Here is a 27969-nt window from a genome sequence, read left to right as displayed (position 1 = left end):
CAGCCTTACGTAAATCTTAAAGCTGTGCTCCTGCCCCACCCCCCGCACCAGCACTGTTCTACAGGAAACGTCTTTTGTTTTCTCATATATTTTGCTCATAACATTCTATGCGTAAGCTTCTAAACAAGAGCTGTCCCTCCTCTGTGTTGGGTTGTCAACTGCTGTTGGAACTGGTCTGTTTTCTTTAGGGATCCACGTTATTGGAACATCATGTGTGCAGTTTCTCTGTCATTTCTAGGAGACGCAATCTCACAGCAGATACCCTGGTCCCTTGGCTCTTACAATCTTTCCTTCTCCTTTTTCTGATGTTGCCTCAACCATAGGTGGACGAGATGCAATATAGATACATCATCATCCCTAGAAACCTATGTGTGAAGGCAACACAGAACAGACTTCGCAAGTTTTATTCATATGTTTATAGATATATATACATATGAATACATATGTATCATAAAATATAAATTAGTATATGAATCTCAATGGTTAACGAAGAGGAGATCTTGTAGATTAGGGGGTTAAAAAGGGCTACATGGGGTGGAAAGAAGGGGGCAGGATGAGTAAACGACACGAGATGTGGTGGTACTTAAATAAACAAAAGGAAAAAGCTAAAAACAAAACATAGTTTCCAGAATGAATCTAGCCTTTTCAGAGTGTGTAAAGACCAGACTATCGGGTGGCTAATGACTATTAATGATCTACATCAGAAGATGAAATTCCCATCAAGCCCCCTTCAGTGTCTTTCCTCATGCCTGATTCTTTGGTGATTATGAACACTGTGAACGCCCCTTAGCCACTTCAGACCTGCTTCGTGTGGTGGTCAACCCACACAAATTCAATATCTACATTTTGAACTAATGCCAAATGATAAGGGCAAAAAAAAAAGTTATTTCCAAGTAGTTAAATGTATCCAGGGTATGAACATAACAGTAGATCAATGGTCTTAAGAAAGGGTGGCTGCCATATACAAAGTAAATAAATAAACGAGAACAAAAAAAGCACACAACATAGACAGCTACAGAAATCAGTTTTTCACGGAGACATAATGCCAAATTGTACACGCTGAGTATTGCTTAAAATTGAGGTGCATTTACATATGTTGTAATGAAATGTTTTCCTGTGCTTCTGCAGAGAGAAAAAACAGTAGGCTCCAATGAAATATCACACCTCGTGTGTTCTTTATCTGGATCTAAGAAATGCCATGGTGGTAAATGAAATGGGATCCTCGAGAGTCTAGGAAGCATGATACACCTCTGTAATGCTGAGAATCGATAAGCAAGAAGCCTAAGGTGGTTTTGTATTAATTAAATAACACACAGTTATATTTTTTTAAAAAAAAAATTATTGCCATCAAACAAGCAGAAAATAAAACACACCAAACAAATAAAACCAAATGTTATGGTATTATGGCAAATTTAAGAGCCACTTAAAATACAGTCAACCCCAGGACCCAAGTCATGGAGTGCAAAGAATCCTCAGATGTAGGAGGAACAGGTTTATGTGCTTTTTTTCCTAAATATATAGTGCATCATATCAAGGCACATAAGGCTATAATAGAGCCAACTGATTTACATAATGTGAACCAAAGGTCTTCATCTGTAAGTAAACAATATTATAGAACTAGGATAAATGCACTGTTTATTTTGAAGGGTGCCGAGAGACTTTGAACAGCCAACTTCTGTTCACTTAGTAAAACAAAGAAATAATAAAGTATACCTTTATATAAAATCTAAAAGGTGCTTCTACCAAAATCACTGGAAGCATCACCATTACAGTTGAAGACTAAGCTGTCAGCAGCATTTGACCTCACATGACTCTGGGGTTCTTAATCTTCATTGGTCAGAGATGATTTTGCAGATGACCAAGGTAATACAATACTAATTTCAAGATGTTTCAAGAAGTGTGTGTGTGTGTGTGTGTGTGTGTGTGTGTGTGTGTGTGTGTGTGTGTGTGTGTTGCAGAGAAGAGAATTTCTTTGCAGCCTAGACCTGTGTTCCAGCGGACTGAAATTCACATTTTGGCCGATGTTGACTTGGTGTTTGTGAAATCGGCCTCAGAGAATTTCATTATGTGAGTTTGTGGAAATGATACTCTTAGTCTAAACTGAGAAGACCAATAAATTCTGTTTAAGTTTTGATTTATATTAAAAAAAATAATCTTTAATTTCCAGGAATGAAGATGCATCGGAGAATAAATCTCATTGTAAAGTTTTACAGTGCCCTGGGATATACCTATAAATGATTCATTCAGAAATGATTCTGTGATTTTTATTAAATCAAGATACTTTTGCCATCTCTATTTTATTAAATTCTCTGTCTTTCTTGCCAATGGCACTCACTTGAAATTAATTTTGAGAAGGATTGCAGATAAACCGGAATCATTTAAATAAACGTGAAAGGCAAAAATTATTATGAAGATTAAATTTTAAATAAGACAGTTTTCCAGAGCCAGAGATTCAGGCTTTCTCTATAAATCAGAGAGAAATGTGACAGTTATGCTGAGAAATGCTAGCGATGGCACAAGGGAGAAGCTTTCTCGTGTTCCTGTTGCCATGAGGCCACAGCACTAGGTCAGCTTTAAATTATTTACTTCATTTTATCACACAGAGCAACTTAACAAACATATTACCTCAGATAGGTTCAAACTTAGAAGAGCATTATGCCTTGGAGCTGAGACCAAGATTAATCCCTGAGCTACAATTTCTTCCTGGTGACGTGTCCACACAGCACACAACATTCAGCAATTGTCTAAGAGGAACATTCAGTAGAAACTCGGTTTTAAACTGAGCTGACAAATATGCCTAAGAATTAAGGGATCCCTGATGCTCAACTGTTCTTACTTTTTCATAGCTTTCTTACAAATTAAAGGTTTGATCATCATGATTTTACACTCCTTAAGCATTAAAACATTCCTCTAGATCACACAAAACACTCATTTAGATGCTTCTGACCAGATAGTTGGAGGTCATTTAGGACTAAATCTTTCTCATTGGCACTCTGGTTTTCAGCAGTGTGGGACAGGCAGCAGAGATACGGACCCTCCATACAAGCCTCGCCTCACAGGTGGCTGAGGGAAAACAGCCCGGAAGCCTCCAGGAAGATTGCATGTGTGTATACCATCGACAGAACAAGTACTTTAGTAACATAAGTAAGTATTGACACATGATCAGTGTCATAGATAGGGATATTTGTAGGAAACTTTTCTCAAAGAGTACCACATTAACGCTTTCTATAATGAATAAATCAAATAAATTGGAACACTTTTTTTGTTTCCAGTTTATTTATTTTTTATTAAAAATTGCCATCTCATCCCCTCCTTCTCCCACTTCCCTCCCCTCCCCTCCACCCACACCCCCACTCCCTCCCTCTCCAGGCCAAAGAGCCATCAGGGTTCTCTACACTATGTTGAGTCCAAGGTCCTCCCAACTCCCTCCAGGTCCAGGAAGGTGAGCAACCAAACTGACAAGGCTCACACAGAGCCCGACACTTTTATGATCCTCCCTCTGAATGAACACAAAAAGAGTGCCATGGTTTCCTGTGGCAGTTAGAATGGAGGCCACACTGGTAGAGGCTTCAAACAAAACAAATTTCAAACAGATTTACACGGACACTAAATACAAGGGACCTGGAGGCTGGAGCTATAATATGTGGCTGCCTTTCCAGCTGACATGGAAAGCATCCTCTAACTGTGATATTCCATCTTAATCCTGTAAGAATGGCCAAGATCAAAAACACTGATGACAACTTATGCTGGACAGGATGTGGGGTAAAGGGAACACTCCTGCATTACTGGTGGGAGTGGAAACTGGTACAGCCACTTTGGAAATCAGTATGGAGATTTGTCAGAAAATTAGAAAACAACTTCCTCAAGACCCAGCAATACCACTTTTGGGTGTATACCCAAAGAATGCTCAGTCATACCACAAGGACATGTGCTCAACTATGTTCAGAGTAGCATTGTTTGTCATAGCCAGAACCTTGAAACAACCTAATTGCCCCTCGATCAAAGAATGGATAAGAAAGATGTGGTCCATTTATACAATGGAATACTACAGAGAAGAAAAAAATTGCAACATCTTTAAATTTGCAGGCAAATGAATGGATTTAGAAAACATCATTTTGAGTGAGGTAACCCAGACCCAGAAAGACAAATATCATATGTACTCCATCATAAGTGGCTTTTAGACATAAAGCAAATAAAATCCAGCCTACAATTCACAACCCAGAGAACCTAGACAACAAACAGGACCCGAAGAGAGACATACATGGATATAATGTACACGGGAAGTAAAAAAAAAAAAAAAAAAAAAAAAAAAAAAAAAAAAAAAAAAAAAAAAAAAAAAAAAAAACAAGCAAAAAAAATAAAACAAGATCTCCTGAGTAAATTGAGAGCATGGAGACCATGGAAGATGGCTGAAGGGGAGGGGAAAGGAAGAGAGGGGGGCAGAGAAAAATATATAACTCAATAAAAACAATTATAAAAAATGTCCAAAGCGGTGGTTTTATGTTTCTTAGTATACTATATCTTTTTCAACTTGTACTAGTTCTTTGAGAGTTTTGACAACATTCACACAAACAAATATTTGTACAACACAAAATGCAGTACTCTGTTTTGATCATATTCGTCCCCAGAGCTCTTTCCAGGTCACCTCACTTCCCTACCATGTACATCATGCATTTTGTGACAGCAAGAGAAAAGAGAATAACAACGCAAGTAGTTTGCGGTTTGTTCCTATTCTTGTTTTTAGGAAGTCATTGTCCTCCACTGTTCAGAAAGATTTTCTTCTGCTTTACATTTAAGCACCTCCCTTGTACCTTTCAGGCCTAAGTCTAGGGTCTTATGCTAATTAACATTACGTAAGTAGTTAAGGGATGTTGTCATTCTTTTTTTTTTTTTTTTTTTTTTTTTTTTGTAACGTAGATCTAAGTATCACTTAAGGAATAGATTATCTTTTCACTGTTGAATGACATTGGAGAGTTTCTTAAGAATTTGTCACTCAGAGTTATGTTAATCCGTTTCCACACAGCTGATTTTCAAAGAGCAAATTGGGATTTTTATTTGCTTTCAAGATTTACTCTGCATTTTATTTAAAGACATGTGCATGTCTTAGCCTCTGTTCTATTGCTGTGAAGAGACACCATAGGCAAGACAAATCTTATAGAAGAAAGTATTGGGGGGTTGTTTGCTTTTTGTGTTTGTTTTTTGTTATTCTCCCACCCCTAATGAAGAATCTATCAAAAGCACTCAAGGTCCTGTAAATGGGGAAAACTCAGTCTCTACTAAACAGCAAAGACTGGGCTGGCTCAGAACATATCCCCCCTAGATTGCCATGCTGATAACACAGCCTTTCTGAGTATCTTAGATAAATACCAAGAGTGAGGAAAAGGATCAAAACGGCCTCACACTTGTAGACTGACTCGTCCAATTATCAGCACTGTTTTAAATATCTGAAATCCAGAGCATAGGGTTCTGTCCTTTGGTATTCTCAGAAGTACCCTGGGGATCGACTGAGATCCCGGCTGTTTTATCAGTTGAGAAACTGTCCTCTAACACAGGGCTGGGTTAACTGTAGGGCTTCCTTAGTATATTTTCCTTCTTTTAAAGATTACGTTCCAAAGACTTCAAACTGTTGCCACCTAAATTTTCACATTGCGTGCCAATTTGGCATACAAGGTCAGTATCAGTTACACACACTCAGCTGGAAGTGGAAGTCCACTCATGTTGTTGAATACAGTTTTTTCTTTACAAAAGTTTTATTGGTAGAATTGTTGAGTAGAGTTAATAAGAAAATATCATTAATTTCACAGGTTTTTCCAGACAAATCGTATTATATTGCTGTCACTGATATGTTATGAAATTTTGATACATTTGATGACCTTAGATTAAATCGCTGGCACGCAATGAATGTTTTGTTAGTTCTTGCTTGGAAGCAAAGCAATATTGCTGACAATTGTTAATACAGAGAACAGACATAGGACATATTGTTGTGCATTATTCCATGTTTTTAAAGCTACAAGTATCCTCACTCCTGTATTACAACTATTTATACTAAGTACATTCACTACACAGTACAGTTAATTAGATACATCAGAAAAATCTCTTCTCAAATGGACCTAGAAAAACTATAAATTACTGAAATCTACTTAAGAAGTTAACTTTGTATGGTGATGGCTGACAAACATATAGTATCTCCTCGTAGTATTTAATTTCTACTGAAATTCTCTAGGTTTAAAGATACTCTCATCCGTGCTGTATCTTTGATTCCAGCAATTGTGAATAAGATTTTTTAAGATAACTGAAGGATATTCTGTCAACAGTATCGATCTAACATTAAACTTCTGAGAAATCAGTGATCAATGGAGGGAGAAGACTAAAGTCATTATGCCAAGAAATCCTGAAATAAGAGCATTGTAATGCGAAATGGACATGATTAGCAGCAGAGATGCTGGATTAAGAACAAAATTTAAGTGGCTTTGGAAATTTTACCTTGTTATAAGGATTGCTGCATCCACCGAAGCAACGTCTTCTCCCCAGCTTGTAGACATCTCTAAATGTATATCATTCTTCCTGCCAAATTCTTCATGCTGCCACTTACAAAAACTCTCCAGCATTTTCTCCCCATGGTGCCCAATATACAGATCTGCCTGCAACAGAGGCCGCTTTCATTTTCCAGACAGATTGTTCTCAGATAAACCTAATTAATCAATTCATTGATCCTAAGGAAACTTCTTACACTGCAGACTCTGACGTTAGTTAGAACATGGAAGGCAATTAGTCTTAATTTATCCTGATCTCACACACAACACAGCATTAAAAAAACAAACAAACAAAAAGTTGAAATTTGTGAAGGTGTAATAATTGCATAATCTTTCTAAAGTTACCATGGAAATCAAAGAGGCATTATGGAACACTTAACCATCTGATATTTCAGGCTTGGAAAATAGACTAAATTCTGTAATTTATGAAAACAGTTTTTCTTTAATTATTTTTTAATTAGTCAGAGCGATGCCATAGATGCCATTTCGGCTACAATACAGATAAGAAAACACCTTCAACACATATGTTTAAATAATAGAAGAACGCTGTCTTTTAAAATAACTTAAAATTACATTTTGGAAAGTTAAGGTTTGCTGTTGGGATCCTTGGAAACTAAGAACATTCCATTTTTCAAATAAAATTGAGGGATTAACCCAAACCAAAGGCCAGTTTTATGTATACTTTAAGTGATTCAGTGGATATTTTTGGATTTTGAGTCAATAAAAGAATATCCTTAAAATTCTCTCCACTTAAAAGTTCCTGAGCACAATTTCACGCCCACTTAATTGAATAAAAACTCAAAACTCCCTTACTGGCGTTTCATGGAGCAGAATAAGCTTTATCACACGAAGGTTGACCTGCACGCCCAGACTCTTGTGTTGAAAAAGGTTAAAAACCTAAAAGCAAATAAAAATTAAAACTATTAAAACGAAAGGAAAACATGACAACTTTCGTTCAAGGCCAAACATGGAGAAAATTGCAACTTAGTACAAAAATTTATGTTAAAAACTAGGAGGCAACACAAATTTTTGATGTTATATATTATTCTTATTTTTTTCTTTTAATATTTATATAGTATGTATTACAAAACTTATGGCTGACAAAGCAAAGTGTGTTTCTTTAGCTCTTAGTACAGAGATGAGACTACAGTCAGGTTGTCAGACTGCCAGAGGACAAGGCTAGTTGAGTCTCAGAATATAGATGAGGAACAGTAGATGCTCAAGTAAGACAAACAGTCCACGAGGGGAAAACGGCAAATGGACACTAAAATCCATTCAGTCCATAGTTCTGTTTTCTCTTCTGAGAAGAAAAAAAAAAAAAAAAAAAAAAAAAAAAAAAAAAAAAAAAAAAAAACAAAAAAAAACACTCCTCACTGGTATTTTCTAATTTTTTTCTGGAAAAAAGTTTGCCCCCCAAAATATGTCAACACAACACAATAGACACAAACTTTTTTTCTGCACCCCAGAAGATGGCAATCATACTTAGCTTCCTGGAAGTCAGCCTGCTTGGATTTTACTGACAACATATTAGGTTCTGCCTACCAACCGGAATCATACTTGCTTTTTAAAATTGCATACATTCTTGAGTTAAGCGGGTTGACAAAATTCATTTTTATTTCACCCTATAATCATTTTACAACATCTGTGTTAGAACCATGCACATAAACCAAGATTACAATATGGCTCTACTATCAACGATGTCTTTCAAAGATAGAAAATAAAGGCAGAAGCAGAGAAAGAAAAAAAAATGAAAGAAAAATAAAATGAAGAGTTTTGCTATCTCAAAATTAACAGCAAAGGTTTTAAAACGAAGCAAAGTCTGGAGAGCTGCTTGCTGTTGCCCTGGAGACAAATCAGTCTGACGTGCTTAAGACAACAAACCATATTTCTATTCATAATTAAACCATATTTCTATTCATAATTAGTGAAAGAACGAGAGGAGTCAAATTTTATAGAATTTGAAACTTTGGTCTCAATGCCCAGTGCTACAAAACAAATGACTTCTTTAGATCGGAATCTACTTAGAAGTCTCTTGAAAACCTTTTAATTCACGTTGAGGTTCGCCTACCATATTTAAGATGGTTAGGATGAATCTCCTGGCTGCATCTGCTCCATGGTAGGAAACCATTGCCGGATCTGCAACCACTACAGTCTCAATGTTGTATTCCTGGGGCAATTTGTATGAATACCGTTTTTCTCTTCTGTTCTCTCCTGGTTTTTTAGACCTTTGTCTTCCTTTATCTGGAATGGAGAAATGAATTTCTCAGAGCATATAACATAGTGATCATTCATGATAGAAAGCAACGCAAGTGAAGTCCTCCAAGATGGAATCTCACAGTACTCAGGAGATGTCAATTCTCCTGTAATAAGGTACTTTCGTCTCCCAGGCCTCCTCGGTTTCCCCACCTTCAAGTGAATTTTAATGTCATTTCTACCTAGAGTTATTGATGGATTATGCATCTAAAAATCACACCAGCAAAATTTCTAACAAAAAGTTGACATGAAATATAATAAACAAAAAAATGTTAGTGACTTTTTCTTTACCCTAATTACAAAAGAAAGGTCTGCTTGTAAGAAGTACCTAAAGTTACTGTCGTGCACATCACGGGAAGCTGCTCTGATTACTGAATCATCATGAATGAGATGCAAGGCTTTGACTCCACCACCCATCATGTGTATAAAAGTTAGACCTTCAAGCGATAGCAATTCCTCAAATGTTCCTTAATTAAAGTGACAGATGAAAACATGGTATTTTATAAGTTTAACCATGAAATATTAGCCACTTATGTTTATGAAATAATACCAGACACATTGAAAAGAATGACCCAAGGTGGAAGAAGACATTAGCTGTATATTTTCAGATTATATAAATGAAGAACAATTCTAATTAAATATACCAAACAGAAACACAGGCAACAGACTGTTGTTGGGCACAAAAATAAAAGCAAAACAACAACAAAACCATCTACATCTCTAATTTATGTACAAGACATGCTTCAACCAAGTTTGGTACATGAAAACCCAAAAGTAAATGGAAATGAATCAAAGTCCCTACAGTGATTAAAATGAAAGGACCTATAACATTGACTGTTGACAGGAATGCAGGATAACTGAATATCCACATGTGTCCGTGCATATTTTAAAAAGTCACATATGCAACAGCCAGGAAAAATGGCTGATTGAATTTGGGTGTTTTTCTTCACACACCCAAAGATTGTATTGACATAACAATCAACAATACAAAAGATATTGAATGAGCACACTGAAAAGCTGATTATCCTGGTCTCCAAACATGAAATTATGCATATGCAATGGTCATTTCTCTAATACTTCCATCAGAATTGTACATAAGGTATATGCTTATTCCAAACAACACTGTTCTAAATAGTTCACATAGGCCATCAACAGTCTAATAGATCAAATTTTGGTGTATTTATTTAATGAAAATCAATGGAACACTAAATAAAATGGAAAATATTGCTAAAATATACATCTATGGATGGATCTCAATACTCATGCTATGCTATAAAAAGAAACCAATTTAAAAAAGTAGGTAGTTTGAGGTCATTTGCAGATTGCAATGTCCTGGAGCTAGACAGCAGGACCTTTAACCTGGGCTAGAAGTGCACATAACAGGGTTGTATGTGTGATACAGATGTTCCCTGTATTCAATTCTGTGGTTGCTCATGTGCAACACTTTGTAACCACCTGTGTTCATATGCTACTACAGTAGTGTTTATGATTTAGCAGCAGCACTGAGGTATACTGACATGGCATAAATATGTGGCTGTTTACATGTATCTTTTAATAAATTTTAATAAGACCCAATGGTTATATAAACATCTCTGTAGCCATGTAAGATGTTGGGGGATGCAAACTGCTATCCAATTTGAACCCTTATTATTTACTATAGAAGCTTAGAGCCTCCTTGGAACCATTCCAGGGGTCTCTCACTGTCCTTAGACGGTGCCTCTTGTGAATTACTCATTATGAACACCCTTATCTATGATGTATCTGCCATGTGGGATTCCCCTCAGTATGTGAATATCATTGGTTAATAAAGAAACTGTCTTGAGCCCGCGATAAGGTAGAGCGGGGCTAGGAAGAGAAAACTAAACTCAATGCTGGGGGGAGAAAGGTGGAGTGAGAGAGAAGCCATGGAGCTGCCAACAGAGACAGACGCTCTGAAACTTTGCTGGTAGGCCACGACCTCATCATGATGCATAGATTAATGGAGATGGGTGAAATTAAGAAGTAAGAGGTAGCCAATAAGAAGCTAGAGTTAATGGGCCAAGCAATGATTTAATTAGTATGGTTTCTGTGTGGTTTTTTTCGGGAGTCTGGGCAGCTGGGAAAAGAACAAGCTGGCTCCTCCATCACATCCGCTCTTCTGGTTGTCTGTATCCATCACCGAGAGGACAAGGGGACAGAATGCTTCCCTCACATACAACCTGCCAAAATGTAAGGATTCCCAGTGTATGCAAAGATCACCTTTCATGGTTTATAGGTAGCCCTGCAAGAAAATTTAGGGGTTTGGAACATTGAATTTGAGCATGAAGATATGATTACTCAATTCCTTTTTTTTTTAACAAATTGTCTCTGCGTTAAACCAAGCATTCCAGCTTTTCCTGGGACAACAAACTTTCATGTAATCCTTTAAAGCTTTTTCACTTCAAATAAACCCAGAAAAGTAAGACCATTCCTCTCCTCTCCACAGTAGGATGTTTTTCTTTCACCACTGGCTCCTTGCTGTTAGCACGCTGTGTGCTAGCAAGCTGTGCATTATGGCTCTGGTTTTGACTCTCTTTTCAATGGAGACATCATTATTTCTGACTATAAAGGGAAGCCACTCAGCTTTGACTGGTGTTTTCTATCTGTTTTGCTCAATTTCTCTCCTGGACTCATAATCATAATATGCATCAAAACAGCATTTTTCAAAACCCTGTATTAAAAATATTAAGAATTACCATAAAGGATATTTAATTAAAGGCTTTGAAAAACTTTCAAGAATTCATAATAAATCAATTTCAACTACAGCAAAAATCCATATAATTAGTATTAAAATTAAATTTTTAGTACAAGGAAAGAAAATGGTATTAAACTATTATAATTTATAAACACTCTACACCATTTTAAATAGAAATGACTAAGAGCTAGTATATATCTGGAAGTCAGGACAGAAGCTGAAGTAGAGACAGAATTTGTAACTAATCCACCTGAAGTTGAACCCACAATTTGACTTCTATCAACCCCATAAAGTAAACGAAATTAAGATAAAATGCAAACATGGCCTTTCTGAAAAATGTCTCTATACCAGTAAATACAGAAGACACTCAGCAGAGACAGAGCAGCAAGTGACTCAGAGACTGAAACAAGAAGTGGGCACTGAGCACGGGCCAAGAGGGCTTCTTCCCTGTGTGGACTGGTAGACCATTTGCTTTCCCAGACACTGAGAATCCCAATATGTCAGCTTCCTCTGTTTCTTTTTGCATTTTGCACTTAAATAAACGATCTGGAACACTCTATGTTTCTTAATAATTCCACTCCATGGTAGAGTCCCTTTTACAACCTAGCAATTGTGCGTGGAAGCCATTCACATTGCGGCAACCTTTTTTTACATTTGTTCCTTTGAAGCTGTTACTCTCTACAACTTTGCTTAGCTCACTCCTCATTTCCTAAATCTTCAGATGCTTTTCTGGACTTGTGCACATTGCCATATGCACAGCTCCTGCTGCTGTACACTTCCCATTAGAGAAGGAACTTGGCAATGTGCAGAAAAGTACAAAGCGTGTGCCCCCTTATCACCTGCCAACCCTGACAATCATCAGAGCAGTGCTGGATGAAGTATAGTCACTGTTTCAACAGTGGCCAGGTTGAATAAGCTCGAGGAGTAGAAATGATCTTTTATCCAGCTCAGACTTTGATTTTGAATCCTGTAAATGTCTAGTTTTTCTTACAGAATCTAGGCACGATAATAAATTTATTCTCCGGTGTTAATCAATGATAAATTGACGATGTCAGGCTGTGGATGGCTCGGTAGTTAAGAACACTGACTGCTCTTCCAAAGGACCCAGGTTCAACTCCCAGCACTCACACAGCAGCTCACAACTGTCTGTAACTCCAGTTCCAGGGGATCTGGCAACCTCACACAGACATACAATGTAGGCAAAACACCAATGCACATAAAAATAAAAAAAATCTTTAAAGATAAATAAATTGACAGAGTCACTTGAAGAGCACGTGGGGGCCATCATTATCCAGTGCACGGCTACTTCTCCAGGACTGGAGAGCATCGAATACAGATATTTGGCTTCAGGCCCCTTGGCTGAGGCTTTCTTAAGCCTTTACACTTTCCTGTATTTTGTCTCTTCTGTCCAAAATGTTCTTGCCCCATTAACATCTCAAAAAAACTATGCATACGTTTTTCATTTTCCCACGTAGTCACATTTAATTCCGAGAAGAACGATAGGGTTCAGGTATGCTGTCCCAGTTTGCATGCTGTAAGCGGACTTTTTTTGAGAGATAAGTTACGCAGGTTCACACACTTACAAAGTGTAACCTGGAGTGTGAAAACAGGCAGCCTGACCCCTGACCTCACAGCTCATTGTCTTAGCTCGTGCACAGCCTTTCTTTCCTCCAGTTCCACACTTAAGGAATGTTATGAACTGAGATTCTCATCATACTTACCACTGTACAATATAATTTGTGATTGACTCTTTTGTTTTGTTTTGTTTTTCGAGACAGGCTTTCTCTGCAGCTTTAGAGCTTGTCCTGGAGCTAGCTCTTGTAGACCAGGCTGGTCTCGAACTCACAGAGATCCGCCTGCCTCTGCCTCCCAAGTGCTGGGATTAAAGGCGTGCACCACCACTGTCCGACTTTGACTCATTTTTAAAACAATATATTATTCGCCTTTTAGAAATAGGAATTTTGTCAGTTAGCTCTACAACATTGTGAGCTGGCTGGTTGTTTTTAATTTATTTTTTAAATTTTTTAATTTAATTAAGGAGAAAAGGCCATGAAGTTGAGGAGGGATAGGAGAAGAGTTGGAAGGGAGAAAATATGGAGAAATTATGTAAATATAGAGCTCATATATGAAATTCTCAAAAACCTTTAAAAACACACAAAATGTCATACTAAGACTCAAAAGTGTCTGCAAAAAAATAATTCATATGCTCCATGCAAAGACATATAAGCCGCCAACGACATCTGCATGATGCAAAGGAGTACTACAGAGACCAAGCTGGAAGAAATTTTAAAATTCTATCTTGTAAGACTATTGAAACATTATGCAAACCTAAGTCATATTCTTGTGCTAATGTGTAGGCTCAAAGTGCAAAGAAAACAGAAACGGTAGATTCATAAGTGAAAGAAAATAAATACATTTCATATGTGGCTAATTTTAAAATAGTTTCCAAACATGGAACTCCTCGATATAGGTAAGCTCAACAAATCCTCTGATTGCTGACAGCTTCCTGTCCTCACATGCAAGTCTTTTATCCAAATAGGATAATGCATTATGCATACTATATGTACTATGTAATGTATATCAGAAACATTGGGAATAATGTTTGCCAAATATGAATCATGCATTTATGCTTTATTAACCTACTAACACAAGGACTCTCTAGCGTGTGTGCCACGGTTAAAAATGTCCCACAAAGCCTAAACTGTGTCCTTAGTTAACGTGGTTAGTTATAGACGGGAGCTCATCGGGATGCAGAAGCTGTACAGTACAGATTTTCAGGATCACTATACAGAGCCATCGTCTTAAACAGGAAACCTCTGAGTTAGTGCTATCATTTTTAGTTTCAGACACTAAACAGGTTCTTCTTTCCTCTATAATGTTCTTTGGTTTGGCTCTTCACCTTTTTTTTTAATTTATAATTCCTAAAATAGGGAAGAGGCCTTGTCTTCCACAACATGGTCTTCTCTGGTTCACTGAATCAGATGTTAACATAGTCTCAGCAAACTGTTGAAGATCTTTTCATGTATAGGATGAGCTTTCACAGAAGAAAGTAGAATATATGATTGATATTAAAGAAATACATCCCACACAAGGCACATCCTATTTTTTCTCTCAACTGAACACCCTTGAGAGCTGTGGGCTCTGCAAATACTACTTGCTGTCACACGTCCATAAAGCTAGCTTCAAATACCGCAGTCAATGTTAGAATTTATATCCTGTCCATCAACAACATTATCACTTAAATGCAAGCCTGTAAGTCTAATTTTAAACCCGTCACATTGAAAATCCTTCTGAAATTCATACCTTCTCACATTTTAATCAAAATATTTCTCAGCCGGGCGGTGGTGGCGCACGCCTTTAATCCCAGCACTCGGGAGGCAGAGGCAGGCGGATCTCTGTGAGTTCGAGGCCAGCCTGGTCTACAAGAGCTAGTTCCAGGACAGGCTCTAAAAAAGCTTCAGAGAAACCCTGTCTCGAAAAAAAAAACCAAAAAAAAAAAAAAAAAATCTCAAGTAAGTGAATACTCACTGAGACAGCTGCATTAAATGTCTAAAAGGCCTGTCTTCAGGGAAGACTGTATTCTATTGTTGACGATGGCACCCATTCGTCGCTCTTCCTGTTCTTGAAAATATCACAGATTTCTGTGTAAAGCTCATAGGAAAGTAAGCAGAAGAGCCACATTACTATTCCAGGAAACTTCCAGAATGAACATGATGGGAATGCAAAGGCTGGAATGTTTGTGAGCTTCTAAAAGGGCCTATATTCTGATGCAGAGAATGAATTAAATGTATATGGTTTGACTTCCCTTCTAGTTCTGATACTGATCTTCCAAGACGGCATTTAGATGAGTTTCAAGGAACACAGAGGATGCTTCTAATCACAGAGAAGCAAAATCCCTGCAGTTCTCCTGGAGGTTGACTTCGTAAGGCTCTGAGCACATGGTATTCATTCAGAAATCTGGGACTCTGTCAGTTATTCATACTCCAGTGTGGTGTGAAGCAGCCCGTAAGAGAGACTTCCCAGAATGACTGTGCATGACAGAGCATGGCAGAGCAGAGGTCATATGCTGATCTTTGAAGAGTGTTTGAATTTCCGTCGTTTGCTATTAAAGTACAGCACCTCACAAACGATAAACATAAACATGAATAATACACCTACCACGGACATATCCAATTGCCATTAAGCAAATGAGATTCTATTTTAATAACAAATAAATCAAGAGATCGAGGGTACGGAGGATGAGTGAACACTGGGAGAAGGGAAGGTAGAGAGGCAGAGACAGAATGCTTCAAAGAACTCCTTTCCGAGGACACAGTGGCGTAAATCTTTTCAGGACGGGTTACCTGAAATGACACCGCAGGGATGGTTGTGAAGAGCTGGCTTCTCCCTGACTTTTCCCTCTGTGGACCTTTTTTGCCTGTAGAAACGGTGTGGGTGACCTAGGATGGCCATTGTATCATTGAATGGCTCAATGAATATGAAGTCCTCGTTGAGTTGTATAAAGCCCATCTGGAACACATAACATGAAAAGATATGTAAGACATACCATCTAGAAATTACGTTTCAGATTCCACGCCCACGTGCTGTTTTCTCTAACAAATGTGCACACAAACTCCCTGCAAAGCTAGCTTTGCAACCTTCTCATAGTATGACTTCATCTTGATGCACTCACTGTACTAGCAGAAACTCCATTTAGTTAGGCTGAGCCTGTGTGGGTGGGAGGCAAGACGCCAGCAACAGATGCACAGTAAAAATTCTGGAATGTTAAAGGCTGACTTTGGGAGACCCATGGGGTCACTAACATGAACAACATGTCCAGCAATAGCGAAGCAGTTTTTAATTGCAGGCACTGCACAGTCCAACTTCTTGACAACCTCTATTTAGTGAAATAATTCATGTAAAATATCATTGCACATGATGAGGTAGAGCATTGAAATGAATATAGAAAATGGCTTAAACTTTCCACTAAATACGTTAGAAACTTTTTATTATTTTATCACTTCAGGTCATGGAGTTTTAACATATAATTTTAAACTTATAAAATTGGGCAAGTAAATTCAGAAACTGCAAACCAAGGCTATGACCAAAAAAAAAATAATAATAATAACCAGTTTGCAATTTTTGTTTTGTGTTGAGGGTAAGCCTAGGCACTTGCGTCTTTCCTTCCTGAACCATATATAAACTGTATCATAACTAGGAAAATACTCCATAAAGAACCATCAGAAGTTGTTCTTAATGTTTATAATTTAAGTATATAACCCAATCTATAAATAATATATAATTTACCATGTTAACAGCTTAGCAGGCATTTTTATAGAAATACTTTCCTGAAGTATGAATTATTCAGCAACAGTTCTGTTTATATATGTTGCTAATTTGGCTTCATATTAACCACATGAAATGTATGGCTTATTTTAATTTAGTGTTCATATATAAGTAGCATAATAATTCTTTCAAAAAGAGTAAACTTACAAAACTGAAGATTAAGAACTAAAATTGTTCTGAAAAAATACATTTTCCTTAGATTAACGTAGGAGATTTTTAAAAAAAAAATACCACATGCATTATTTTTAAAAAGACATGGTTTTATTTCTTCATTCCTAGTAGATAGAAAGATACAAAATAATACACAAATAGGTATTGCCTAATTTAGTAACCAAAAATACATAACTATGTTTTCTATTTCTGCAGCTAATAACTTCAAATGTGAATTTTACTTCATTATTAGAGGGCATTAAATGTCCTGCCAAGAAACATGAAAGGAAAAGTGCATACTACTTCATTTTATTCTTTATCAAATTCCCACTGTGAGATGCTCTAGAGCAAATAGAAATTTCTTAACCAATTTAATTTTTTGAGTTATTCATACCTTTTAATAAGATTCTGAAGAATTATGGCCCAATCTAACACCCTTTCTGCATCTTATTTCCTCGACCCTTCTTCCAGGTTTACAACCCCAATTACATCAGAAATAAAATTTTAACCTAAAGAACCTTTAGAGTAATATGTGAATAATATAGATGTATGTATATGATTCTCTTGAATTTTAAAGTAGTTACAATGACTCTTAAATATTTTGCCTTAGCTGTAGTTTGATGATAAATAGAATGATAAATTAAAATATACAAAGTAACAGGTACTAAAGACATAGGTCATCTATATAAAGAGACTGGGTGGTGTTGAATTAGAAACTGATCCATATTATGGAGTTGTGGAAATGCTACCCTTGTGTCACAGATTAGTAGATCATCATTATTAACTCATCCCTTATGACCAGTAATGACTGGTGAAAGAATCATGACGTGACATCTCATGCAAACACGCCAAGCTAACTCAAATTCTGAATTCATAATCTGAGGCACACTCAACAAGTTCTAAACTCCTGAATTCATGTAAGTGTTCCTTACAATATTATGCAATGTCATACCCTGTAAAGTTTGTTGCTCCCTAGAACAGGTCTGGAATTTGATTTTGGAGTAGTGTAACTTATTATTAGCAATGGGGCTGTAAGAACATTATTGTGAATTCACAGAAAAAAGACAGTGGGCGTTTGAAAAGACACTTAATATTCTTATCCCGGGGTCTGCAACTAGACACTCAATATACCCTGATACATTTACTCCAATAATTATGACAAATGTGTTGAATATACACAGACATTGCATTTCATGTTCCTCTATTAACACACTAAGTATAACTTGAAATGTCTATTTTGCTGTTACAATTTCTTTGACTAAGAATTAGAAACCATAATATAGGTGATCTGGGGCACTAGAATTTTATCTATAGACATTTTTTTTAAGAAACCAAGATTGCCAGTTTTAAAAGGAAAAAACGTTAGAATAATTATAAAGGGTGACTCATTCGTTTAATGCTTAGCTACAGTCTGTCGCTGTGTGCCAGTCCTAGCTCCCTCTGAGGCACATTTAGCACCAAGTATCAGTCTGTAGACTTTCCATCAGAGACCGGGAACCTCTACCATGACACCATGGCACACAAGGGTTGCATTCTTGGTCTGTATCACTAAAGATATTATCATGGATGATTCTGTGTTCTCACAGAGAAGTTGCTTTTTTTTCCTATTAGCAAAATAGATTGTTTTATCTCCACTGCGGTTTTACAAGCTGTGAAAAACTATAACCTCCTTTTAACCTCTCTGCACAAATGGCCCAGTGTTCAGCAGAATTGCTTTAGCGTCAACTTAGAAGGAAACCAAAGCTCATGGGAAATCACAGCACAGTGTGGCACTGCATGGCCATCACTTCTGCACTTTCCAGAGTTATTCTGAAATTTTGAATGATAGTATCAGAGAATAAATGTAAGTTTTACAGTCGTTTCCTTCTCTACTCTGTTGTAATTAATTAATACATTTGTCATTAATTATTTTATTTCACAATTTAATAAAAATTTCAGGGAATAAGGCTGTTACTCAGCAAAGTGCTTGCTTCACAAGCACAAGTAGCTGGGTTTGAACCACAAAACTCATGTAAAAACTGCCATTTGATGATGTTTATTTGGGGAGATAGAGATAGATCCTTGAGGCTCACTGCCTAGCCAGTCCTGCCTAAATTACCAAAAAAAAATTTTTTCAGATGTGACTAGGAAGATGACTTGGGGATAAAACGCTTGATCTTCAAGCACAAAGCACGTGAGATTGGATTACCCAGCATCTATGTAAAAGGTCAGAGTTGCAGTTTCCTGGAGAACGCTAACTAAGAGTTTAGCATAAGGAAGGAGGTGACAGGTGTATCTTTGGAGTTGGCTTACCCCACGTTAAGACCTAGCTCAGAAAATAAAGGAGAGAGCAACCGATGAAGGTATCTGATGCTGAATTCCGGCCTATACACCTATACACACCTACTTTACTTCTCTCTCTCTCTCTCTCTCTCTCTCTCTCTCTCTCTCTCTCACACACACACACACACACACACACACACACACACACTCACACACACACACACACACTCACACATGCACACAGAGGCATACATATGCACACTCATACACATACATCCACTTACACCCATATGTACACAAAGTGGATGGCCTCTACACACATGTAAACACATATACACAGCACCTCTGCCCATAGGCACCATTAATAAGGGTTTTCAAAAAGAATTTCTGTATTTTTCTATGTAGCATTGCTTATGTGAAAATAGGCTGCTATTTCTTGTTTGCTGGCTCTGCTGCGTCTTCCTCTAAGTTCTGGTGCTTTGTAAGCTACCACAAATGTCGCTCTCCTTTTAGGTACACTAATACTGCCACGGATCTGTTCTAATTACATCCAGAACACCGATTTGGTCAGTGTTCATTGATGCTTTAACACTGCTGATTCAGTGAATCAAGATTAATTGTTTCATTTATTCAAATTGATTTGAGGCTACTTAAGAGATGAATGGATGTTAAACATCTTAGGTAGGCATAACTGAAAACTTACAGGGCCCAGAAGCAGTAGAACACTCTTGCTTCTTCTTCCTGGGGTGATTTTCATTTCAGATACTGTTTTTACTCTTTTTTTTTTTTTTTTTTTTTTTTTTTTTTGGTTTTTCGAGATAGAGTTTCTCTGTGGCTTTGGAGCCTGTCCTGGAACTAGCTCTTGTAGACCAGGCTGGCCTCGAACTCACAGAGATCCGTCTGCCTCTGCCTCCCGAGTGCTGTTTTTACTCTTAACCTAGCAAAATATTACTTCCATTTCATCAAGCCATCACCCCATTCTTCCGTGATTCCATCGCAGGCTTTTCTTGGTTTCTATGTAAAGTTTCAGTGAGTTTGTTGGATTTGTTGAGTCTTGATGGAGAATACAGGTTGAGTGCTCATGAAGTACTAAATATTATGACTATATGACAGTGCAGTATTAAAATATGATCTAGCGCCGGGCAGTGGTGGCGCACACCTTTAATCCCAGCACTTGGGAGGCATAGGCAGGAGGATCTCTGTGAGTTCAAGGCCAGCCTGGTCTACAAGAGCTAGTTCCAGGACAGGCTCCAAAAACTACAGAGACACCCTGTCTCAAAAAAAAAAAATATATATATAATCTAGCAATTCCACTCATGACTATCAGGGAAATGAAGTGAGTTAGAGCAGCGGTTCTCAGCCTTCCTAACACCATGACCCTTTAATGCAGTTCCTCGTGTTACGGTGACCCCCAACCATAAAATTATCATTGCTACTTCATAAAAACAATTGTTGCTACTGTTGCGAACCATAATATAAATACCTGATATGCAGACTACCTCGTATACAACCCCTATTGAAGGGTTGTTTGACCTCTCCGAAAGGGTCGTTTACCCATAGATTGAGAACAACTGAGCTAGAAAGATATTTACACTCCCATGTAGCATTGTTTTCACTTGTCAGTTTTAGTGTCCATCAGTGGCAAGACGAAAAAAGAAAAATTGATGTGTACACAGAGGGAGACCAGTCGACCTAAGGAAGAAGAAAATTCAACTTGTGACAAAACAGATGAGCCAGGAGGGGAGGGGTGGGGAGCTGTGCTAAGTAAAAGATTAGGATGGAATATAAATATTAAAAAACACTAAACTAATTAGCTTGAGTTAACCCTTCTTAATTTACACACACATATAAACAGGAAACTAAGAACATAAATACATAGCTATTATCAACAAGAATAATTTTAAATTTTAGCATTAAAAGGGTTTGGGCGATAAGATAAAGTCATAGTGATTTCAGGATATAAAAAGTCTTGAGTGGAGGATTTGGATAAAATGAAATGAGGTTTTTGCTCTTAACGTGAAGCATAGGGGTGGTGGTGATAAATATATAGATTGCAGACAATTTTAAAAGATGCCTGAATGGGACAGAAGTGAGAAAATGCATACAAACGATAATATGCACTCATTAAATTGGGGGTGGTGGAATACAAGGACAATATTTAGCAAGCAAAATAGTGCCTTACTGTTTTGTGTGTCTTGGACAAACCAGTCTACTGATCGAAGATAATGCATACTATAAAAAAAGAGAGATACGAAACACAAGTGTAAAGGATTTAGCATCGTATATGGTTGTAAAAATGTCTTAGGGAAATAGCTGATGGCCTATGTCATCTGAATTTGTATTGTTTGACTTTAATTTCTATAGCATTTTTGCTGTTGATATAGCATATTATCTCCTGTGAGTAAAGCAACATATCTTAAAATGCGAGCATAAAACAGGGCTAAAGAATTACAGTTTCAAATTTGCTTTGTGTTCTATCAAATAACATAGTATTTTGCTATAATCAAAATCGGAAGTGACCTTTCATGCAATTGTATATTCCTTGTGTATATACAAATTTGTACAGAAATACATTTCTGACACATACATACCTGTGCTTTTTCTTTTTTTTTTTTTTTTTTTTTTTTTTTTTTTTTTTTTTTTTTTGGTTTTTCGAGACAGGGTTTCTCTGTGGCTTTGGAGCCTGTCCTGGAACTAGCTCTTGTAGACCAGGCTGGTCTCGAACTCACAGAGATCCGCCTGCCTCTGCCTCCCGAGTGCTGGGATTAAAGGCGTGCGCCACCACCGCCCGGCTCTGTGCTTTTTCTTATCATAAGAAAATGACCTTTCCCAGTTGATCATTTCAGTGTCTCCCTTAAACACAAGAGTGTTAATTAAGATGCACATGGTAAGGCTATGGGAAGCTTTTGCATATGAGAAACTATTGCCGGTCGCTCTCATTTTGTTTTCACTACTGAAATCTCATGTGAACATAATGAACAAATGTTCTGTGTGAACCAACATTATATTGAAGTATTTTAGAGTAACAATTAACGCATTGTTACATCTTGATGTATCACAGATGTCAGGTTCTTCCAAGAATATTCCTGCCTTTGTGTAGAGCATTTACTTTCTCAAAATCAAAAATACCTTAACATCTCGAGTATTGATTGCCTTCCTTGGTGCTTCAGCACCTCCTATTTTCCAGTACTCTTCTTTCTAATGTAGTTATTGTCCCATTTCACTCTAAATAGACTGAGAGCTTCCGAGGCAAAGGGCTGTGGGATAGTTGTAGTCTCGTGCCTTTAATTACAAAGCCTGGTCAAGCATCTGTACTCAGAGAAACCTACTCTTAACCCAATGCATTGCTCTCTTCTGGAATAAAAGAGAGCATATCACTTCTCTTTTCTGAAGAGCATGTATTCACTCTACCTATGACTTCATCCAGGGAAAATCCAAATTTCATTTCTTCCACGAGGCTTTTCCAGTGTTGCCTTCCTTATATGTCCAAGTAATATCTTGAGGAAACTTTTGAAGCAACCAGACTATAAACTTCATTCTATTTTCCTTCACAGCCAAAAGAATTTCAAAGGGAATCGTAAAAGGATAATAATAGAAAGACACTTAGAAATCAGTTGGGAATACCAAAGCTTTAAAATCAAGAAAACGGGATGCTGGAAATGTTGCATGGCTTGCTTAAAATTCATACACTGAGGAACAACATCAAGAGTTCCAAATTTCCAAGAAAAATTTTTTTTTTTTTTGGTTTTTAAAACATCATTCTAGACTTGCTCTCTGAGAAATGTTTATGGTACTGACCATTCCATCTTCACTGGAACTCCCAATGGCAATGCCACCTCCATAAGTTGTTAGCCCAAGGATCATTACAGGGATAGCCAGAATTTTCCAATATTCCAAACTGTCCACTGCCACACTTCTTGTTGTCTCAACACGTTTTCATTTTTGTACGTACTTCATACATGAACACCCTATATCATTCACTCCTCTCACCCCCTTCCAATTCCTCACATTGCTCCACCCTTCCCTACACAAACTTCTGAGCTCCTCTTTAATTATTGCTGTTACGTATCCATCTATATCTATATAAATATGTGTGTACACAACCTCCTGAATTTGTTCAGCAATATACATATGTACATATGTCCAGGACAGATCACGTGGGATCAGAAAACCTACACAGCCCTGAAGAAAAGTGATTGACCCTTTTCAACAGCCATTGGCTCTTCGTCTAGGAATGGCAAGCTTCTCTTTGCAACAGATGGAGCTAAGGACAGGGATAACTGGTCAAAATTCAAAGGTATTGGTGTGCCCAAGCCCCAAATGACACATCTGCAAAGCAACCCCCACACCTAAGGCTCAGGCAAGTTAACAGAAGGGAGAAGAGATGTTAAGAGCCAAAGACTTGGGATACATGTCGCTAGACAGTGTCTCCTAAGCAATGAAGAGAAAATACACACGTGAAACCTCAATCATATGGATGCCTGAACAAAATCAGCACAATGATAACAACGCCAGCCGATGAACCAAGTATGTCCTAAACACGTCTTCCTCATTCCAATCTTCCTCAGATTGTCAGTACATGTTTTCTGCCTTTATAACTCTCTGCTTAGATAACCCCTTGTAGAGAGACCATTCCAGAACCCCACCCCAATCATCTCGTTTCCTTTGAAATCAACTTTCTTTGTCTTTCATTTCTATGATCTCACTTTGGGAGTCATCGCTCTCTCTGAACTGAACCCTTCTCCTAGGTCACATTTGTTCTCGAGGTCCCATCTCCTCTCTATGCACCCATTGTCCTAATCACTTCCTGTTGCTGCGATAAAATACCGACCACAACCATGCAAGGGGAGAAAGGGGTTTGTTTGGCTTACATGTCTGGACCACAGTGCAACAGTCCATCACCGAGGGAAGGAACTCAACCAGGGCAGGAATCTGGAGACAAGAAGTGAAGCAGAGACCACGGAGGAACATTGCTTGTTGCATTGCTCAGCCTGCTTTCTTCTACAACCCATGACCAATTGCCAAAGGTAGTACCACCCACAGTGGACTGGGCCGCCCCGCAACAATCATTAATAAAGATAATGCCCCACACACATGGCCGAAAGCCAATGAAATGGAGATAATTTCTCAATTAACCTTTCCTAGTTTATGACCTAGTCAATGACTAGTTTGTGTCATTGACAAAATATCTAACCATCACCTGCATGCTCAAACTATATATGGTTACTTATATTTTTAAACACTTATTTTAAAACATTCAGATGCAAACAAAAAAATAGAATTCTTATGTGGCAAGTACTTTATGTGTATTACTTCACTTAATCTGCACGCTGATCTTGGAACACACTCGCTAATTCACTAGTTTTATAGTTGCAAAAAGTGGGTTTCCAAAAGATTTATTGCGTCCTAAGATTACAACCCAGCACATGGTGATGACAGGATTCAAACCAAAGAAGCCTGGCTCCAAATGCATATTGCCTTTGGGAAACTGCAGAAAGCCAAGCTTGCCATGTGATTGCTATTTCAAATAGTCCTCATCTTTAAAAAATTCTGCACTAAGGAACTGGATGTCAAGCACAGCACCTCACAGATGGTAGACATCCAAACTTTGATATCAACAGCAAGGCCAGGCCTTATCCCTCACAATGAACGGAGGGAAACATCGCACTGAGGTTTCTGACCTTTATCTTGAGTGGTTTTGTGTGGCTGGGCTCCTTAGCTGCCAAAGACACAGTTGACTGTCCAAGTGAACTGAGGGCTTCATCCACAGGCTCTGACAGTTGTAGGTGCCCCATAATTTTCCCATGGAAGATTTTAGAGAATGCTTTAAGCTTTTAGTTTGTCTTTGAGTCTCTCTTCTGTGTTTTTTAAGTCTTCTGAACATAACAATAGATATTTTTAATAACTGAACATTGTATACAGTTAAAGAAAGAAGAAAATCATCATCCCCAAATCCAAAATAAAAATATTATAAATGAGTAGAAGTACATATTTATTTCTAGTCAATTAATGTACATATGCACGCACACATACGTGCTTTTAGATGTACATGCAAATGTATCATGGAATATTATATATGTGTAGACAAACTCACATGTTTGGATCTTTTAGTCTATATTCATTTTCACATTTAATAACTTATTTCTTAATAGCAATAAACAATCATTATGTGTGTTTTTAAAATGAAATATAATTATTTGTCTTTCCGATGTGTGTTAATTTTATTAGCCACTCATTCACTCAAACACCCCTTATTTACTGAGAAGTAAAAACTCCTTAGTACCGGCTTTTTGCAAGCAGAGATCAGGCTTCAGTCCACTGTGAAGAAGGCTTCAAGGGCTTGTGACCAGAAACCTTCTTTCGTTGTTAGGAAAGAAGGTGCCACTTATCTGAAGCAAAAGTATACCTTGCTTAATTTCTGTACGATTGCCTATTCCTTGATTTCTGTCTATGTTTTACTCCATGGGTAGAAAACAAACTGGAATATAGCCTGAGAGTTTCCTGGACAGACACCTAAAGCTGGAGAAAAAAAAAGATGATTGCATAGGATGAAGCCCCGTCTTAGTACAAGCCTTGGGAACTAAGCAGTTTCTATGAAGGAGCCTTTTCCATACCCACAAATAGCCTGTGAAAGAGTGTCTGCTTTAATCACCTGGAAAACAATACCCACAATACTGTTAGTCAACAAAGAATGTGTTCTTCGTCATGAACACCCTTCCAGCTCCCATAGTTGACGAATCAGAGGAAGCCCAGGTCCAGGTAGAAAAGTCTAAGCTGGAAATGCCAAGGACTCTAACTTAGCTCCAGTTTCCATGGATGCTATTCAGTCTAAGAAAGGCTTATTGTGGAGAGCACACAAGAGGAAAATTCTCACTGACATGAGTTGGAAGTTGTGATGATTGGGGAATAAATATTTTAATTATCAAATGAATGTTTTGGATTAAATTCATGGGAGAGCTTCCTACACCAAAAAACACATATCAGAACAAGGAAAACAGGAAGGGGTTTGTGTGTTGCTAAGATGTCTGAGTCCAAACAGAACAAGAATGCAGGTAGTTCTAAGGTCTACGCCAGGGTTAAAATGTGCCGCGTAGATGGTCCCATGGGTGAGAGAACTTCTGAGAGGAGATGGCTGTGCCCAGGTTTGTGGGCAGGGGCAGGGGGCATCTATGCATGGTCCAGACATGGGCACAGATGAGGAGCGGCAACTGTGAGGACATATAACATCAGTCCAGCTGGAAGAGTGACGCAAAGGGGAAGACGTCAGAATGAAGCCAGGGGGCCATCCAGGGGCTGACTCGCTTATGTGGTTTGCATTTACAAACAAGCCTCTTTGGTTTCTGTCTTTTCTATCTTTTCTTGGCCAGAGTTACCGATTTCACTGCAGGGCGCCTCATGCTGGCTTCTTGTGTTGTGCTCTTTCAACACAGTCGTATTTTATTTACATGATACTTACACAAGAACAGATTCCTCATCTAGCAGCGAAACATATGCTCTCTGTCCGTTTTCCTATAAACCATTATGCTCTCCTGATGTTCCTTCCCCCCGACACACAACAGGGACAGGAATTTAAGACCTGACTGAAACTCTTTTCTTGTGGCCATGGAGAAGGCTCAGCAAAGTGCTTGCATGAGCCCAGTCTCTACATCCAGTGTGAAAAAATAGGCATGTTGGCAGGCACGTACTTAGGATCCCCATGCTGGGGCGGAGGATGGGATGAAGAGGAACAGGTAAATCCTTGGGGATACCTAGTTGGAAAAACTGAACTATCTGTGGACGTCTAGTACAAGTGAGAGACAGACACTGTTGCAAAAATAAACTGGATGGGTAATACCTGGAAAATGACACCCAAGGCTGTACTCTGGCCTCCATATGCATAAGCACACATATGTACAACCATCCATGTACACACACACACACACACACACAGGCACACAAATACACAGGCACACACAAACACACACAGGCACACTGATGCATGAGTCTGATGACAAACAGCTGTGTTTTCACATCTGTATTGAAGAAACAAATGGACGTGACAGGGTGTCTGCTTATGGAGAAAATGATCTACTTGTCCTGAACTGCTGTTCCAAATGTCAGATGGTTTCATGACTGGGATTAGCTATTCCATTTACTATTTGTTTATATTAGGTGACAAGACTGATCGTCATATACTTGTGTTCATTCATTCTATTATAATCGCATTGCTTATAGTTATTTTAGTAAATCCTCTGGGTTGTCTCTGGAATCTTTAATTTAGAGACAATGTATATTAATAGCGATGAATTCTTCTGGTTATCAGCTTGAATTTATAGCTATAGTTAGTTTATAACCAGTCGACCAAAATGCACTCTCTTCCATTTTGTTTCCCTGCATCTTCCTGACAACTGTGTAGCCCTCCTCATGAGTGTTCTTATTGGAGAGCTGGCATTCAACAAGCTGTGTGGCATAGGGAATCTGAAGAAAAATAGATCTCCAAAGGGAGTGGCACTATTGGGAGGTGTGACCTTGTTGAGAGATGTGGTCTTGTTGGCAGAAATGTGTCATTGTGGAGGTGGGCTTTGAGGTCTCATATATGCTAGGTGTTTCAGACCACTTCCTGTTGCCTAGAAGATGTAGGCCTCTTGGCTACTTCTCCAGCACCATGTCTGCCTGCACACCACTGTGTTCCATCATGCTAATAATGGGCTGAACCTCTGAACTGCAAGCAAGCCACTACAATGACATGTTTTC

At 38.0% G+C, this 27969-nt stretch overlaps 1 protein-coding gene across 1 annotated transcript in view; it reads right to left on the bottom strand.

Moving 5' to 3' along the window:
• Adamts19 (ADAM metallopeptidase with thrombospondin type 1 motif 19) overlaps window positions 1-27969 on the bottom strand; it is a 171913-nt gene that overhangs the window by 112557 nt on the left and 31387 nt on the right. Inside the window, 4 exon segments of the mRNA XM_038331546.1 lie at window positions 6484-6641; window positions 7347-7430; window positions 8602-8774; window positions 15843-16008. Of these exon segments, the coding sequence (XP_038187474.1) occupies window positions 6484-6641; window positions 7347-7430; window positions 8602-8774; window positions 15843-16008 (581 nt within the window).

This window comes from Arvicola amphibius, chromosome 5, assembly GCF_903992535.2.
Source record: "Arvicola amphibius chromosome 5, mArvAmp1.2, whole genome shotgun sequence".
NCBI classification, from domain to species: Eukaryota; Metazoa; Chordata; class Mammalia; order Rodentia; family Cricetidae; genus Arvicola; species Arvicola amphibius.
The sequence above is the reverse complement of the archived record's forward strand: the minus strand, read 5'-3'. Positions and strand labels throughout refer to the sequence as shown.